The 18,166-nt window shown below is 36.5% G+C and overlaps 1 protein-coding gene across 1 annotated transcript in view; it reads left to right on the top strand.

The window, feature by feature from the left end:
• The window catches only part of YTHDC2 (YTH domain containing 2), a 78,706-nt gene that overhangs the window by 41,560 nt on the left and 18,980 nt on the right, over positions 1 to 18,166 (top strand). The window contains exons 18-23 of the mRNA XM_032274375.1: positions 3,723 to 3,828; positions 5,665 to 5,784; positions 6,172 to 6,444; positions 8,216 to 8,342; positions 9,461 to 9,666; positions 10,016 to 10,211. Of these exons, the coding sequence (XP_032130266.1) occupies positions 3,723 to 3,828; positions 5,665 to 5,784; positions 6,172 to 6,444; positions 8,216 to 8,342; positions 9,461 to 9,666; positions 10,016 to 10,211 (1,028 nt within the window). The remainder of the gene's footprint in view (positions 1 to 3,722; positions 3,829 to 5,664; positions 5,785 to 6,171; positions 6,445 to 8,215; positions 8,343 to 9,460; positions 9,667 to 10,015; positions 10,212 to 18,166) is intronic.

The raw sequence follows: 18,166 nt of genomic DNA, 5'->3' as shown, positions 1-18,166 counted from the left end.
TAAGAAAAATATATGTATGTTTGTATATGTATTTAGACACAAATGCATTGAGAAGTCTGTGAGAAACATTAAAAAACAATGAATGATTATTGACTCTGAGAAGGAGGATTTGTGGGGTTCTTAGAGTAAGGAGATTTTTTTTTTTTTGTAATTTGGTTATTTTACTATGTATTTGTGTCACTTTTTAATTTTCAAAAGATAAGACTAAAAAGTGTCATTTTCAGTAATTATCTTGCAAATTTGTTTTGTATTTTATTATAATTAGCAAGAAAACATGAAATGCTGACTTTAAAAGAATGCCTCACATCCTGAAGACTCATATGCATTATTTCTTTACCTTGTAACTTCATAGAATGCCCATGAGGGCTTTGTTGTTGTTACATTTGTTGTTTTCTTATGACCAATAGTGGCTTGATACATTAAGCTGGACTTACACGCTATTAATAATATATTATTGGAGGTAAGGCTGGATGTGGTGGCTCAAACTTATAATCCCAGCACTTTGGGAGGCTGAGATGGAAGGATTGCTTGAGTCCAAGAATGCGAGACTCATCTGGGCAACATAGTGAGACCTTATCTCTACAAAATATTTAAAAATCAGCTAGGTGTGGTGGCATAGGCCTGTGGGCCTAGCTACTTGGGAGTCTGAGGTGGGAGGATCATTTGAGCCTAGGAGGTCGAGGCTGTAGCTGCAGTGAGCTGTGATCATACCACTCCACTCCAGCCTTGGCGACAGAGCCAGACCCTGTCTCAAAAATAAATAACAAATAATATATTTTTGGAGATAAAGGCCAGAAATTATAGATATTTTCATTGCCATATTTCAACAAATGTTTATCAAAAGCCTTCCCTGTGCACATGTTATGAATACAGTGATAAATAAACCATAGTCTAATAGGTAAAGCTGAACAAATGTTGCAGTCCATATGGGAGTCCATTAAGTTAAACAATTTTAATACAGTATTATCAGTGCTACAACTGGATGTTTCCAGAGTTGTTAAGACTGAATCTGAGACAATCACGAATAAAGGAGTTGTGGAAAGGCATTTCTAAAAGGCAGAGGGAAAAAGCATAACCAAGTTTGCTTATTTGCCTAAAGGCAACAGTGAACAGGAAGGTTGTTTAGGTGGAATTTAGAGTGAAAAATGAGCTTAAAGTTGGAGACAGGTTCTTAAGGACCATTTTTAGTTTTCTCTTTTTAAAAAAATAAATAAATAAACAATGGGATGACATGATTAGAGTATCCTTTCAGTTCTCTGAAGAATGGATTGGCAGAGACAAAAATAATGGTAGGAGGACCCAGTTGGAGGCTCCTTCATTAATACTTTCCTATAATAAAGGAGAGATGAGAGTAGTCTGGATTGTTTTAATGGTGGTGGAAATAAAGAAAAATAGATAATTAATTCAAGAGATACTAAAGAAAGTAACGTTGGTGATTGTGTATGTAGGGGGTGAAGGATAAGGAAGAGAGTGGAGTTAAGGATGTCATCCAGGTTTCTGTCTTAGAAAATTAGACAGTAGTGCCATAGTCAGATAGGGAAAATGGGAAGAGTGTTTTTACTGGGGAGAATAATTAATTTTTGGTTATTTTGAGTTTGAGTTGTCTATAGAAAATCTAAGTGGAGCTGTCTAAGAAGTTTCCGAAGTATAGGCCTGGAATTAGGATAAGAAGATATATTACAGATAGAAATTCAGGTTATGAGTATAATTAAAGTTACTTCAGGGGAGAGGGAAGTGTAAGAAGGGCAGATGGCTGAGGGTTCAACCTCAGAGGACCATAAACATTTAAGGACTAGGCAAATACAGAAATCTTTTAGTGGAACCTGGATAAGTCAGAATGCTGAAGGGCATAGTCTAGGGAAGTAGAAGGGATCTTCAAAAACTTTATGGAAAATGCATCTTATGAAAAAGCTATGCATGGAGTTCAAAATATTTTTGCACCAAAATAAACTCATATTAAGTTGTTATATCTGAACAGGATCTCATTTAAGTCACTAAGAAAGATAAGACATCAGTTTGAAAAAAGCCCCTGTCAGAGCAACATGAATTCTTCTAAAATTGAAGCAAGAGCAAATATCACATTTATGCTGACAATGCCCTGAAGAAATCAGCAGTTTACAAATGGATATCTTATTTTAAGAAGGGATGAGATGATGTTGAAGATAAAACCCATAGCAGACCACCATGTGTATTTGCAAGGAAAAAAAAAGATCTCATTTGTGCCCTAGTTGAAGAGGACCAACAATTAACAGCACAAAAATAGCCAACACTATAGACATCACAGTTGGTTCAGGTTACCCAATTCTAACTGAAAAGTTAAAAGTTGAGCAGACTTACCAGTTCATGGGTGCCAAAACCATTGCTCTTAGATCAGCTGCAGACAAGAGCAGAAGCTTTCAGTGGAAATTTTAAACAATTGGAATCAAGGTCCTGAAGCATTTCTTCGAAGAATTGTAACAGAAGATGAAACATGGCTTTACCAGTATGATCCTGAAGACAAACCACAATCAAAGCAGTGATTACCAAGAGGTAGAAGTGGTCCATTCAAAGCAAAAGAAGACTGGAGGTCATGGCAATAGTGTTTTAGGATGTGCAAGACATTTTGCTTACTTTCTGGAGGGCCAAATAACAGTAACTTCTGCTTATTATGACAGTGTTTTGAGAGATTTAGACAAAGCTTTAGCAGAAAAACCCATAGGAAAACTTCCCTAGAAAGTTCTCCTCCACCACAACAATGCTCCTGTGCATTCCTCTTATCAAACAAGGGCAGTTTTATAAGTTTTGGTGGGAAATCATTAGGCATCCACCTTATAGTACTGGTGGCTCCTTCTGAATTATTTTTATTTTCTAATCTTAAATATCTATAAAGGACCCCCATTTTTCTTAGAGTAATAATGTAAAAAAAATGCATTGGCATAATTACATTCCCTGGACCCTCAGTTCTTTAGGGATGGACTGAATGATTGGTGTTATCACTTACAAAAGTGTGAACTTAATGGTTGAGAAATAAAGTTTATTTTTTTCTCTTTTAATTCCATTTTTCCACATACTTTTGAAGTCCTCTTTTATTTGATGAAGCAAAAAGTTGACCAACAATATAAGATTTTGTAGCTCTTATAATGTGTTACAGTGATGATTGTCTATCTGGGTTGTGAGCTCCATGAAGACAAGAATATTTCTATATCTCTATCACTTAGCATATTTAGCCCTGCCATTAGCTAATATAGTGACTTTGAGTGAATTTAGGAGATTGTTTTTCTTCTAGGTATTTTTTTGCTGCTTCACAGAAAATTATACAAGTCTTTATGATGACAAGATAAATGGCATTCCCTTGGAGTTGTGTAATGCATAATTTGTACAACTCTAAACACAGTGCTTGATATAAGCTCTAAAATTGATTGAATTTAAATTAACAGTATTTATTCATGTTTTGTTTTTTGCTCACTTTTATATGTATGCTATTTCTTTTGATTTTTACCACAACCCTACAAGATATATCAGGTAGGTGTCATTCATGAATCTCAACTAATATATGAAATAATGGAGTCCCAGACAAGTGAAGTGCTTTCCAAAAGAATTTATAGAGGATAAGAAACAGAATAAGGATTTAAACTCAGGTGTCCTGATCCTGGATCATTTTTCTCTTTCCTAAATCACATAGCATTTAGTTTATTGTAGCATTTATTCCTTGTTGAGTCCTAATCTTATATTTTATTTTTAAGGGCAGGGCGATGTAGACCTGGAATTTGTTTTCGTCTGTTCAGTAGACTCCGATTCCAGAATATGTTGGAATTTCAGACTCCGGAACTTTTGAGAATGCCATTGCAGGTAAAAATTGATTTAAATATAAGACATTTTTTTGTAGGTGAGGGAGGAGAAGGGCCATTTCAACTTCTATGGATTAGGGCTTTAAAAAATCAATTTGTAAAACCAAAGTATTAAATATATATTATGGAAGGTATATCTGTAACAGAAATAGTTTTTCTATGTAAGAAAATTTATAAACCTTCAAACAAAATTTTAAAGAATCACTTGAATATATTTAAATTATGGTACAGTTTTAAAGGATTTTTTTTTAATATAACATTTTAAAGTTTCAACTATGTAGTGTTCACCTATTAAATTCTCAGTGGAATTAGGAAACAAATTGTTTGAGGTCCAAAAGGTAATACCTAAATCTCCGTATAAGATGCTGGGATTATCTAGTAGTTTTAAAACTGAGTTCACTGAGATTTTCTGACCTCTATTAATTGTATGGGGTTTCTTGTTTTGTTTTGTTTTTTCAGTTTTCTAACTTAATGGAACAGCCAAACCCTATAGCTTCTAGGGAAGATTAGCAGAATGCATTTATTTGATTCTTTAGTGTGTTTGGCTAATGCTGGCTTCCAAACCCTTAAAGAGAGGCAGGATCATGTGTTTGGCAACCATAAACCTAAGATAATTTCCCACTTATTAGTGCTCATGTGATTTTCTGTTCCTCCTGGGTTAAAATTCAGAATTCTTTTTTTTTTTTTTTTTTTTTTTTGAGACGGAGTTTCACTCATGTTACCCAGGCTGGAGTGCAATGGCGCGATCTCGGCTCACCGCAACCTCCGCCCCCTGGGTTCAGGCAATTCTCCTGCCTCAGCCTCCTTAGTAGCTGGGATTACAGGCACGCATCACCATGCCCAGCTAATTTTTTGTATTTTTTGTAGAGACGGGGTTTCACCATGTTGACCAGGATGGTCTCGATCTCTTGACCTCGTGATCCACCCGCCTCAGCCTCCCAAAGTGCTGGGATTACAGGCTTGAGCCACTGCGCCCGGCAAAATTCAGAATTCTTAACAAGAGTGCAAATTACTTGTTCCCGCCTGTGTCTCCAGTCACAGGCGGGAACAGGTAATTTCTTGTTATTTATCCTCTCTTACACCACTGGTTTTAGTTTCTCAAGCACTTTTTTCCTTCTGCCATATGGCTTTCACATGTATCCACCCTCTCCTTAGATACATTTACCTTATTCCTTTTATAATTATTCCTACTCAATCTTTACATCTTAGTTTAAGTGTCTTTCTTCAGGAAAACTATCTGTAACTTCCCATGGTCTCCCTCTCTTACTCTTTTCTGAACTTGATTAAATCATATTTACTTCTTTAGCTCCCTATATGCTTCATAGCACTTACCATAAATGTAATTAAGTAATTATATAATTAATTCTTTAAGGCCTTTTATTCAAATTACAGTGTAAACTCAATGAGAATAATAGTTCCTCTGTCCCCTTCTTTTTCTCCAGTTTGCACAGGGCCTTGCACCTAGTAAACAGATATTTGCTGAGTAGATAAAGCATTCTAGAATGTTGGAAGTATAAAGGGGGAAAAAAAGATTTTTTTTTTTTGGGACAGTGACTCTGAATGTTATGTATAAGAACAATATGAAGAGATGTTGCCAGTGGGAGCAATGGTAATCTTGGTATATGTTGATTCAGGAGGGTATTTATTAAGGTTCTGTTATCTAGGGCAAAGTATGAGCTCATTTTTTATAGAAAGACATTTTTCCTTCTATTGTTCATTCTAATCAGAGACTCTTCTAGTCTGTGTTTGGGAACTATAGTTCCCATGATTTCTTTAAAAGTATATGTTATTGTATTCTTTTTAATTTTTAAAAATTGTTTACTGTTTTGGTTTATAGGAACTTTGCTTACATACCAAGCTGTTAGCCCCAGTTAATTGTCCCATTGCTGATTTTCTTATGAAAGCTCCTGAACCTCCACCAGCTTTAATTGTAAGAAATGCTGTACAAATGCTTAAGGTTGGTATCTTCATAGTTTTATTTTACATGATGTTTTTACTTGAAATTTTAAACTAAATGAAAGTATGTCTTAACTAATTGTATATAATTATTTTTTCTTTTCATCCTCCTACATGTATTCAGATAAGCTAATTTCGTAGTTATCTGTTAAAACTATACTATTTTATTATAATTACCATGACAGTATTATTTAAAGTACATGATCATTTAATATAATTTTTTAACAGTATAGTTCTTTTATATAATAGAAACAAAATATATTTTTATGAGATGTGGTAACAAAATAAAATCTATATTCTTATTTCTAATTTAGGGGTTTTTAATTATGTGGTTTGATTAAACATAGTGTTTGCTATGTCAGAGTCTGTTCTGTCTCCTTTTTTTTAGACAATAGATGCAATGGATACATGGGAAGATCTGACTGAACTTGGGTATCATTTGGCTGACTTGCCAGTAGAACCACATCTTGGTAAAATGGTCCTGTGTGCTGTTGTTTTAAAGTGTCTGGACCCCATCCTTACAATTGCTTGCGCGCTAGCTTATCGAGATCCTTTTGTACTACCTACTCAGGCCTCTCAAAAACGTGCAGCTATGCTTTGTAGGAAACGTTTTACTGCAGGAACTTTCAGTGACCATATGGCACTTCTCAGAGCATTCCAGGTACTATTACTGTCATTTTATTTCTGAAAATGTTGCTGGTTGAACACATTTCTGGGGCAAATGTAGGAATTTTAAAAATAATTTTTAAAATTGAATAATTTTGTTTCATTATGAAGTCACATTTTATTAACAGTCCTGCAAAATATCTTCTTGCTGTTACTATGTTACAATTAAAACAGTTTTGCTCTTTTTTTCTCCCCATTTTCTCCTTATAGGAATACATGTGTGTATGTGTGTATATATTTATTTATGTTTATGCTTCTATTTATTTTTTAAATACCAAATATCTTTAAATCATGTCTTGGCCAAGGAATGGTCTAAAATTTAGTTAAGAAACACTTTATACTATTTAAAGTACATAGAACAAAGCTTAGAAGAAAATTATCTTGAATTTAATATCGATTTTTCTTATAGTTCAGCTTTTTCTTATGTGCTCAAGACACTACGCTGAGAACATAATTTTGTAAAGCAAAATATAAAAATCACTTAAAACATTTTAAGATAATAGTAATGAGAAGTTGAAGAAAGAGGTAAATGAAAAAGAAAAGATAGGAAAAATAGGACTCTGGGGAAGACAAATGAAATGTAATTTAGAATTTCAGATATGTGGGGAAGAATATGTTATTTCTTAAAAACATAGACATTTTCTTTATCCTTAAGTCTCCTTGAATGTAGGCTGTCCCTATGCTTTTTGTTTGTTTGTTTTTTTGAGACAGAGTCTCACTCTGTCACCAAGGCTGGAGTGCAGTGGCATAGTCTTGGCTCACTGCAACCTTCACCTCCCGGGTTCAAGTGATTCTCCTGCCTCGGCCTCCCAAGTAGCTGTGATTACAGGCGCCTGCCACCATGCCCAGCTAATTTTTGTATTTTTAGTAGAGACAGCGTTTTACCATGTTGGCCAGGCTGGTCTCAAACTCCTGACCGCAAGTGATCTGCCTGCCTTGGCTTCCCAAAGTGCTGGGATTAGAGGTGTAAGCCACCATGCCTGGCCACATAAAAAATATAACATTTTTTTATGCAGAAAGTACTATTTTCAAACATACAAGATTTTTTTCAACACATATATAATTTTTAAAAATAATTACAAGCTCTTTTGTGAATATTGAGCAGTGGATGACTCATTGTTACTAATAGGGTATATTAGATACTGTATATTATAGTAGGTTGAGTGAGAAGTAGAAGGAGATTTGGAGTACAATTTCTATCTGTTTTTTGCTTTTCCCCCATCTCCTTCAAAAGCAGAGTGGATAAATTATTGCTTCTGTCTTTTAGTTATGATATTCCAAAGCAAGGAAACCTATTCACAAAGGAGAGCTTTTTATACTGCATATAGATGATTTATAGAAATCCTACTTTCCATTCTTAGGTAGATTCCAGGGTTGACATAGAGATTATTTTTTGGAGGACCAGAGTGGCATGATTCTTAGATTTACATGTTAGGAAGGCTTATTTGAAAACCTCTTACACTTTTGTGGAATAAAATTAGCAGATGCATCTGAGAAGGCAAATATTTTTGCATTGTTGGTCATTTAGGTTACTTGACACTTAGTTCTCATTGAGATTTTATAAACTCAATAGCTTTAGTAGCATTTGAGTATAAATTAACTAATGATAAATTTTATTTGATCATAAAGTCTTAGATTTTATAGAATAATTAGAATGAGACAAATTGACCTTGAGGAATTTGTGTAGTGGTTTGTAGTTACTTGGTTGCCTCCCTAAGAAGTGATTAGTAAATGTGTCTTGTTATGTAATTATTCTCTTTTTATAGGCCTGGCAAAAAGCACGAAGTGATGGCTGGGAGCGAGCCTTTTGTGAAAAGAATTTTCTTTCACAGGCTACTATGGAAATAATCATAGGCATGAGAACACAGTTGCTTGGTCAACTTAGAGCATCAGGTAAAGTTTTCCCTCAAAGAGGCTATTTAAGCTACTGAGAGTACCCTGCCCATATTTCATAGTATTTCTCATGTTAACAGATGCCATCTATTGTTTTTATGACACTATCATGTTACATATCTTATATTCATGCAGGATTTGTAGAATTATGTCTTCAACTTTTGCTTGTTGATGAAAAAAATGGTATTGCAGGAGGTGTATTAGAGAAATCTATGAACAGAATCTATACTCTTTTGATACTATTGGCAATTAACAATTTATATTGGTTGGCAGAGATCAATTTAGATCTTACGGTTATTTTCTTTTGTCACCGTTAATGAATACTTACTTAGTTCTGTGAAATAGAAATTTTTAAAAAATGATATGAATGCTGATCTTCATATTTTTGGAACACTAAAACAACTGGTAATACTTGAAGTCACTGAAAAAAAATTTTTTTTTGAAGGAGGATGCTAGTATTGCTGTTACCTTTCAGAATTGCTTTTTCGAGCAGCATAGTATATTGAAGTGATAGTCAGAAGAAAAGTACCAGAGCCTGGATTCATGGGTTGGCTGAAGTGCCAAAGTAATAGGAATGAACCAGAGGATTTAAGAGTTGCCTTGAACATGAGGAAATATGAAGGACCTTTGAAACCCAAAGGTCTAGGCAAATCTGGATCTAATGTTTGTAGGGTTAGAAAGAGAAACTCAAACAAGAATTACCGTATATTTACTTGACTACATCCCTAGAATTAGTATCTATCATAATCAAAATGTTATTAATAATGGTCAGAAGGATGGTTTGGGTTTCAGCTATGAATTTAGTTTGTTTCTGGCAGCAGATTATGAAGAACTTTATTGCAAGAATGTGCATTTAAAAACATTTAAGCCCCTACTGATTCTTGTACTTATTCTAACCTGAGCAAATCTACACTTGCCTAGAATGCTGGTTCTATATCTGTTTGGTGGGGGTGGTGAGGAGCTCATATTTTAAATGACTTTGCAGAGGAGTTCTATTAATTATTGTGAAATTTGAATATCACAAAATTTATATGAGTTTACAAGTTTTGGGAAAAAATGCCCAAATATATCATTTGGACAATGGAAAAAGTTGGTGTGGTTTTTTTCCCCCTCCCTAGGTTTTGTTAGAGCACGAGGTGGTGGTGACATTCGAGATGTTAACACAAACTCTGAGAATTGGGCTGTTGTTAAAGCTGCATTGGTGGCAGGCATGTATCCTAATTTAGTCCATGTGGACAGAGAGAATGTAGTGTTGACAGGGCCAAAGGAGAAAAAAGTACGATTTCATCCTACTTCAGTTCTCAGTCAACCTCAATATAAAAAGGTAAAACATTTTTAATGCTCTTGGGTTTTGAGGTGAAATTAATTTAGGTAGTTGACTGTCAATGAAAAATGTTCCACATACCTGCCTGCTTTAAGAAATTAATTAGTTATATGCATATAATTAAATATTAGAACAAAACTTATAAATCTTAGAGCTGGAAGAGGTAACGAACATGTTAAGTAATGAGTACTTTTGTACAAACTACATGAGCAATGACTTGTTTTAATTTTTGCTTAGGTACTAATATGCATCATCTATTTCATTGAGGGACTTTTTACGTTTTAAAAGTATTTCCAATAAATTAAGTGATAAACACAGTTAACAGTTTTTAAATTTATCTTCTTAATAGATTCCTCCAGCCAATGGTCAAGCTGCAGCAATTCAGGCACTGCCCACAGATTGGCTTATTTATGATGAAATGACCAGAGCCCATAGAATAGCTAATATTAGATGTTGTTCAGCAGTGACACCTGTCACTGTATTGGTGTTCTGTGGACCAGCTAGGTTGGCAAGTAATGCTCTTCAGGAACCTTCGTCCTTTAGAGGTAAATGTATTATGAAGGAAATAAAAATCTTTTTGAATGAAGTTTTTATGGTTTCTAAACCAAATAGTGAGATTATTTTACTAAACCAAATAATGAAATTATAAAAATGTGTATAGTAGCAGCTCTATTTTGATATACTAAGACTTATTAGGAAATACTAAGGTATACTACTGTTTTTGAAATTTATTTCTAAGGTATCTTGATGTTGATTTGTACATTTTTTACTAATCTTGCTTTTGGGAAGAAATTTTTCTTTTCCACTTGAATTTAAATAATAGTTTAACATAAAGGTAATTGTAAAAAATAATAGCCACTTATAATCTCATTTTTCTCATGCTAACAGTTTTTAATGTTAAATTTTTTCTACATGTTTACATATTTTAAATTATTTCACTCAAACTGCTATTTTATATTTTGCTATTTTTTATTATAGAGATATCAGAAATATTTTTAGTATTTTATATTAATGGCTGCAAAATAGTATATCCCATTGAAGTGGCATAATGCATTTGTTTTCCTTCAGCTTTTAAGTTTAGGGGTACATGTGCAAGATGTGCCAATTTGTTGCATAGGTAAACGTGTGCTATGGTGATTTGCTGCACAGATCATGCCATTAGCTATTATTCCTGATGTTCTCCCTCCCCCTGCCACACACCCCCAAAAGGCCCCAGTGTGTGTTGTTCCCCTCTCTTTGTCCATGTGTTCCTGTCATTCATCTCCTACTTATAAGTGAGAACATGTAGTGTTTGGTTTTCTGTTCCTGCATTAGTTTGCTGAGGATAATGGCTTCCAACTCCATCCATGTCCCTGCAAAATACATGATCTAATTCCTTTTTATGGCTGTTTAGTATCCTATGGTGTATATGTACCATATTTTATTTATCTGGTTTATCATTGATGGGCATTTGGGTTGATTCCATGTCTTTGCTATTGTGAATAGTGCTGCACTGAACATTCAAGTGTATGTATCTTTATAACAGAATGATTTATATTCCTTTGGGTATTTACCCAGAGATGGTATTTCTGCCCCTAGGTCTTTGTGCAGTCGCCACACTGTCTCCCACAGTGGTTGAACTAATATACACTCCCATGAGCAGTGTAGAAGTGTTCCTTTTTCTCCTCAACCTCACCAGCATGTTGTTTTTGACTTTTTAATAATAGCCATTCTGACTGGCATGAGATGGTATGTCATTGTGGTTTTGAATTGCATTTCAGTAATGATGAGCTTTTTTTCATGTTTGTTGGCCACATGTACATCTTCTTTTGAGAAGTGTCCATTCATGTCCTTTGCCCACTTTTTAATGGGTTGTTTTTTCTTGTAAATTTGCTTACGTTCCTTGTAGACCCTGGATATTAGACCTATGTCAGATGGATAGATTGTGAAAATTTTCTCCCATTCTGTAGGTTGTCTGTTTTCTCTGATGATAGTTGTTTCTTTTGCTGTGCAGAAGCTCTTCAGTTTAATTAGATCCGATTTGTCAATTTTTGCTTTTGTTGCAATTGCTTTTGACATTTTTGTTATGAAATCTTTGCCCATGCCTATGTCCTGAGTGGTATTGCCTAGATTTTCTTCTAGGGTTTTTATGGTTTGGGGTATTACATTTAAGTCTTTAATCGGTCTTGAGTTAATTTTTGTAGAAGGTGCAAGGAAGGGGCCCAGTTTCAATTTTCTGCATAAAGCTAGCCACTTATCCCAGTGCCATTTATTAAATAGGGAGTCCTTTCCCCATTACTTGTTTTTTTCAGGTTTGTTGAAGATCAGATGGTTGTAGGAGTGTGGTGTTATTTCTGAGTTCTCTATTCTATTCTATTGGTCTATGTGTCTGTTCTTGTACCAGTACCATGCTCTCTTGGCTACTGTAAGCTACTGTAGCTAAGACAGCATGGTACTGTATAGTTTGAAGTTGGGTAGCATGATGCCTCAGCTTTGTTCTTTCTGCTTAGGATTTTCTTGGCTATGGGCTCTTTTTTGATTCCATGTGAATTTTAAAATAGTTCTTCTAAGTCTGTGAAAAATGTCAGTGGTAGTATAATGGGGATAGCATTGAATCTATAAATTTCTCTGGGCAGTATGGTCCTTTCCATGATATTGATTGTTCCTATACATGAGCATGAAATGTTTTTCCATTTGTTTGTGTTCTCTTTGATTTCTTTGAGCAGTGGTACATAGTTCCTCTTGAAGATGTCCTTCACTTCCCTTTTTAGCTATATTCCTAGATATTTTATTTTATTTTTTGAGATGGAGTCTTGCTGTGTCACCCAGGCTGGAGTGGAGTGGCACAATCTCTGCTCACTGCAACCTCTGCCTCCTAGGTTCTAGCGATTCTCCTGCCTCAGACTCCTGAGTAGTGGGATTACAGGTACATGCCACAATGCCTGGCTAAACTCCAGAACTCAGGGTGATCCATCTGCCAGCCTTGGCCTCTCAAAATGCTGCAATTACAGGGGTGAGCTACCATGCTTGGCTCTTTTCTAGGTATTTTATTATTTTTGTAGCAATTGTGAATGTGAGTTCATTCATGATTTGGCTCTCTGCTTACCTGTTGGTGTATAAGAATGTTAGCAATTTTTGCACATTGATTTTATATCCTGCTGAAGTTGCCTATTAGCTTAAGAAGCTTTTGACTGAGACGATGGGTTTTCTAGATGTATGATCAACATTTACAAAGATAATTTGTCATCTACAAACAAAGATAATTTGACTTCCTCTATTCCTATTTGAATACCTTTTATTTCTTTTTTCTTTTCTTTTTTTTTTTTTTTTTTTTGAGTTGGAGTCTCACTCTGTCACCCAGGTTGGAGTGCAGTGTCATGATCTCAGCTCACTGCAGCCTTTGCCTTCTGGGTTCAAGTGATTCTCCTGCCTGAGTCTCCAGAATAGCTGGTATGACAGGCACCTGCCACCACATTCCACTGATTTTTTTTTTTTTTTGTACTTTTAGTAGAGATGGTATTTCATCATGTTGGCCAGGCAGATCTCAAACTCCTGACTTCAAATCATCTGCCCACCTCAGCCTCCCAAAGTGCTGGGATTATAGGCATGTGCCACTGCACCCACCTGGCCTGAATACCCTTCATTTTTTTCTCTGGCCTGATTTCCCTGGCCTGAACTTCCTTATGTTGAATGGGAATAGTGAGAGAGAGCATCCTAGTATTGTGACAGTTTTCAAGGGAAATGCTTCCTGCTTTTGTCCATTCAGTGTGATATTGGCTGTGGGTTTGTCATAAATAGCTCATTTTGAGATATGTTCCTTCACTACCTAGTTTATTGAGAGTTTTTAACACAAAACAATATTGAATTTTATTGAAGGCCTTTTCTGCATCTATTGAGATAATCATGTGTTTTTTGTCTTCAGATTTGTTCATGTGATGAATTATTTTTATTGATTTGTATATGTTGAACCAGCCTTTCATCCCAGGGATGAAGCCAACTTGATTGTAGTGGATAAGCCTTTTGATGTGCTGCTGTATTCGGTTTGCCCATATTTTATTGAGAATTTTTGCATTGACATTCATCAGGGATATTGGCCTGAACTTTTCTTTTTTTGTTGTATCTCTGTCAGGCTTTGATATCAGGATGATGCTGGCCTTATAGAATGAGTAAGGGAGGAGTCTCTCCGTTCAGTTATTTGGAATAGTTTCAGAAGAAAGGGTATCAGTTCCTGTTTGTACTTCTGGTTGAATTCAGCTGTGAATCCATCTGGTCTTGGGCTTTTTTTAGTTGGTAGGCTATTTATTATTGCCTCAATTTCAGAACTTGTTATTGGTCTATTCAGGGATTCAACTTCTTTCTGGTTCAGTCTTAGGAGTGTGTATGTGTCCAGGAATTTCTTTCTTTCTTCCAGATTTTCTGGTTTATTTGCATAGAGGTGTTTATAGTATTCCCTGATGGTAGTCTGTATTTCCATGGGGTCAGTGGTGATATCCCTTGTATTGTTTTTTATTGTGTCTATTTGGTTCTTCTCTCTTTTCTTCTTTATTAGTCTAGCTAGCAGTCTGTCTATTTTATTGATTTTTTTAAAAACCAGCTTTTGGATTCACCGATTTTTTTTTTTTTGGAGGTTTTTTTTGTGTCTCTGTCTCCTCCAGTTCTGCTCTGATCTTAGTTATTTCATGTCTTCTGCTAGCTTTGGGGTTTGTTTGCTCTTGGTTCTCTAATTTTTTTAAATTAATATGTTACGTTGTTAACTTGAAATCTTCCTAGCTTTTTGATGTGCTCAGTTAGTGCTGTGAATTTCCCTCTTAATACTACTTTAGCTGTGTCCCAGAGATTGTGCTGCATTGTCTCTTTGTTCTCATTAGTTTCAAATAACTTCTTGATTTCTGCCTTAATTTCATTATTTACTTGAGTCATTCAGGAGCAGGCTGTAGTTATGTGGTTTTGAGTGGATGTCTTAGTCTTGAGTTCTAATTTGTGCTGTGTTCCAAGAGACTGTTATGATTTCACTTCTTTTGCGTTTGTTGAGGAGTGTTTTACTTTCAATTGTGTGATCAATTTTAGAGTAAATGCCATATGGCGATGAGAAGAATGTATATTCTCTTGTTTTTGGGTGGAGAGTTCTGTAGATATCTATCAGGTCCACTTGATTCAGAGCTGAGTTCAGGTCCCGAATATCTTTGTTAATTTTCTGTCTTGATGAACTGTCTGATGCTGTCCATGGGGTATTAAAGTCTCTCACTATTATTGCCTGGGAGTCTAAGTCTCTTTGTAGGTCTCTAAGACTTGTTTTATGAATTTGGGTGCTCCTGTATTGGGTGCATATATATTTAGGATAGTTAATTATTTTTGTTGAATTGAACCTTTTACCACTTTGTAATGGCCTTCTTTGATATTTATTGGTGTAAAGGATTGTGACCACTACCTTTTTCTGTTTTCCATTTGCTTGGTAAATTTTCCTCCATCCCTTTCTTGGAGCCTGTGTGTGACTTGCATGTGAGATGGTTCTCTTGAAGACAACATACCCATGGATCTTGGCTCTTTATCCACCTTGCCATTTGGTGCCTTTTAATTGGGGTATTTAGCTCATTTACCTTTCAGGTTAGTATTGTTATATATAAATTTGATCCTGTCATCATGGTGCTAGCTGGTTATTTTGCAGATTTGTTTATGTGGTTGCTTCATAGCGTTACTGGTCTGTGTACTTCATTGTGTTTTTGCAGTGGCTGGTAATGGTTTTTCCCTTTCATATTTAGTGCTTCCTTCAAGAGCTCTTGCAAGGCAGGCCTGGTGGTGATAAATTCCCTCAGCATTTGCTTGTCAGAAAAGGATCTTATTTCTCTTTCACTTATGAAGTGTAATTTGGCCAGATATGAAATTCTGGGTTGGAAATTCTTTAAGAGTGTTGAATATTGGCCCCCAATGTCTTCTGGCTTGTAGAGTTTCCACTGAGAGGTCTACTGTTAGTCTGATGGACTTCCCTTTGTATGTGACCTGGCCTTTCTCTCTGGCTGCCCTTAACATTTTTTCTTTCATTCTGACCTTGGAGAATCTGCTGATTTTGTGTCTTGGGATTTATCTTCTCATGGAATATTATACTAGGGTTCTCTGGATTCCTCAATTTGAATGTTGGGCTGTCTTGCTAGATCAGGGAACTTCTTCTGGATGATATCCTGAAGTATGTTTTCCAACTTGGCTCTATTCTCCTGTTTCTTTCAGCTACCCCAATCAGTTGTAGGTTTGGTCTCTTTAAATAATCCCATATTTCTCAGAAGTTTTATTTTTTCTCTATTCTTGTCTGCCTGTCTTATTTCAGAAAGATAGTCTTCAAGCTCTGAGATCTTTCCTTTGCTTGGTCTGTGCTGCTGGTGATACTTGTGATTACATTTTGAAGTTCTCATGTTCTGTTTTTCAGCTCCATCAGGTCAGTTATGTTTTTCTCTAAATTTTCTGTTCTGGCCATCAGCTCCTGTATTGTTTTATCATGATTCCTAGCTTTTTTGCATTATGTTACAACATGCTTCTTTAGCTCAGCGAAGTTTGTTATTACCCACCTTCTGAAGCCTGCTTCTGTCAATTCAGCCATCTCAGCCTCAGCCCAGTTCTGTGCCCTTGTCAGAGAGGTGTCACAGTCATTTGGAGAAGAGGCACTCTGGCTTTTTGAGTTTTCAGCATTTTTGCATTCCTTCTCACCTTTGTGGTCTTATCTACCTTCAATCTTTGAGGATGCTGACCTTTGAATGAGGTTTGTTTGGGGTCTTTTTTGTTGATGTTGTTGTTGTTGTTTTCTGTTCGTTTTTCTTTTAGAGTCAGGCCATTCTACCATAGGGCTGCTGCGGTTTGCTGGGGCTCCACTCCAGACCCCAGTTGCCTCAGTTTTTCTCATAGCTGGAGTTATCACCAGTGAAGCCTGCAAAACAGCAAAAATGGGAGCCAGCTCCTTTTTCTGGAAATTCTGTCCCAGGGGGTTATTGATCTGTTGCCAGCCCACATGCACCTGTAGGAGGTGACTGGAGGCTCCCGTTCTGAGGTCTCACCCCATCAGGAGGAATGGGATCAGGGACCTGTGCAAAGAAGCAGTTTGGCTTCTTTTTGATACAGCAGGAGTACTGCACTGGTGGGAACCCTTCTTCATCCAGATTGCCTGTATTCACCACAGCCAGCAGACTGGAGTGGCTGAGTCAACCAAACCACGGAGATGGCAGCCACCCCTCCCCCTGGAAACTCAGCCCCATCTCAGGCAGACTCCAACCCGCTGCTGTTGGCTGGCTGGGATTTCAAGCCAGTGGGTCTGATCTTAATTTGTGAGGTGCCATGGAAGTGGGAACCGTAGAATGATGTTTCTTGGCTTCCTGGATTCAGCCTACTTCCTAGGGATATGTACAAACAGATTTCCTGCCTTGCTAGGGATCCCAGGGGCAGAGTATGTATAACTCCTGAGTTTCTGCGTGTGCCTGAGTGACTGCTCTGCCAAGACTCCACACAGCTCTGTGGCATAGGCTCATGAAGGGATCTCCTGATTTGCAGGTTGCAAAGATCCATGGGAGAAACATGGCTTTCCGGGAGGGGTCATACAATCACTCACTGCCTCTCTTGCCTAGGGGTGGGGGTTCCTTTGGCTCTGTGCTGCTCCAGGGTGGCCCATCGCTTCCACCTGCTTTTCTTCATTCTCTGTGGGTTGATTTGTGTGCCTAGTCAATCCCTATGTGAGAACCTGAATATTTCAGTTGAAGGTGCTAAATTCACTTCTGCCTTTTCATTCCTCTTTGTAAGTGCTGCTGACTATAACTGCTTCTAATAAGCCATATTAGATTGATCCCCTGGCGTAATGCATTTAAAATGTTCCTTTCTAGTTGGACATCTTGAATATTTCAAATTATTTGCTATTTAGTGATTCAGCAAATAGTACCTACTATATGTCAGGTACTGTACTTGGCATTGAGGATATAACAGAGTATTTCTGGCCTTAGGAATTTACACAGTAGTGAGGATAGACAAACAGTAAAAAAGTAAATAATCTGCATGATGCTATTAAGGAAATACAAAGAGGACTGCCTTAGGGGTGACCTACTTTAGAAAGGAAGCTTAGACAAGTTTCTCTGAGAAGATAAGACTTAAACTGAGACCTGCAATATGAGAAGAATCCAGCCACAAGAAGAAGCAAAAATGTGCTGCAGGTGGAGAAAGGTGGAAAGCCCCAAGATTCTGTGCTAGGAAATGATCTAGGAATTTACAGAAAGGCTGTGTGATTACAGGGCATTGATCAATGGAAGAGGGCAATGATGAGATAAGGTTGAAAGGAAAGCAAGGACTCGTAGGCCATAGAAATGCAAAGGAAGCCATTAAAAGGTTTTAAGTAAAGGAATGATATATGATATGTTCCAAAAGATCATTTTAGCTGAGGGGATGAATTACAGGAGGGATAACAATAGAAGAGTGGACGCAGGCAGGAGGCTTTTTGTAGTGGTCTTCTAACAGAAGATGATGGGTCAGAGATAGAAAGATATGAAGAGAAGTA

This window comes from Sapajus apella, unplaced genomic scaffold (assembly GCF_009761245.1).
Source record: "Sapajus apella isolate SASKATOON/1434 unplaced genomic scaffold, GSC_monkey_1.0 scaffold1, whole genome shotgun sequence".
In the NCBI taxonomy this organism is placed as follows: Eukaryota; Metazoa; Chordata; class Mammalia; order Primates; family Cebidae; genus Sapajus; species Sapajus apella.
The sequence above is the reverse complement of the archived record's forward strand: the minus strand, read 5'-3'. Positions and strand labels throughout refer to the sequence as shown.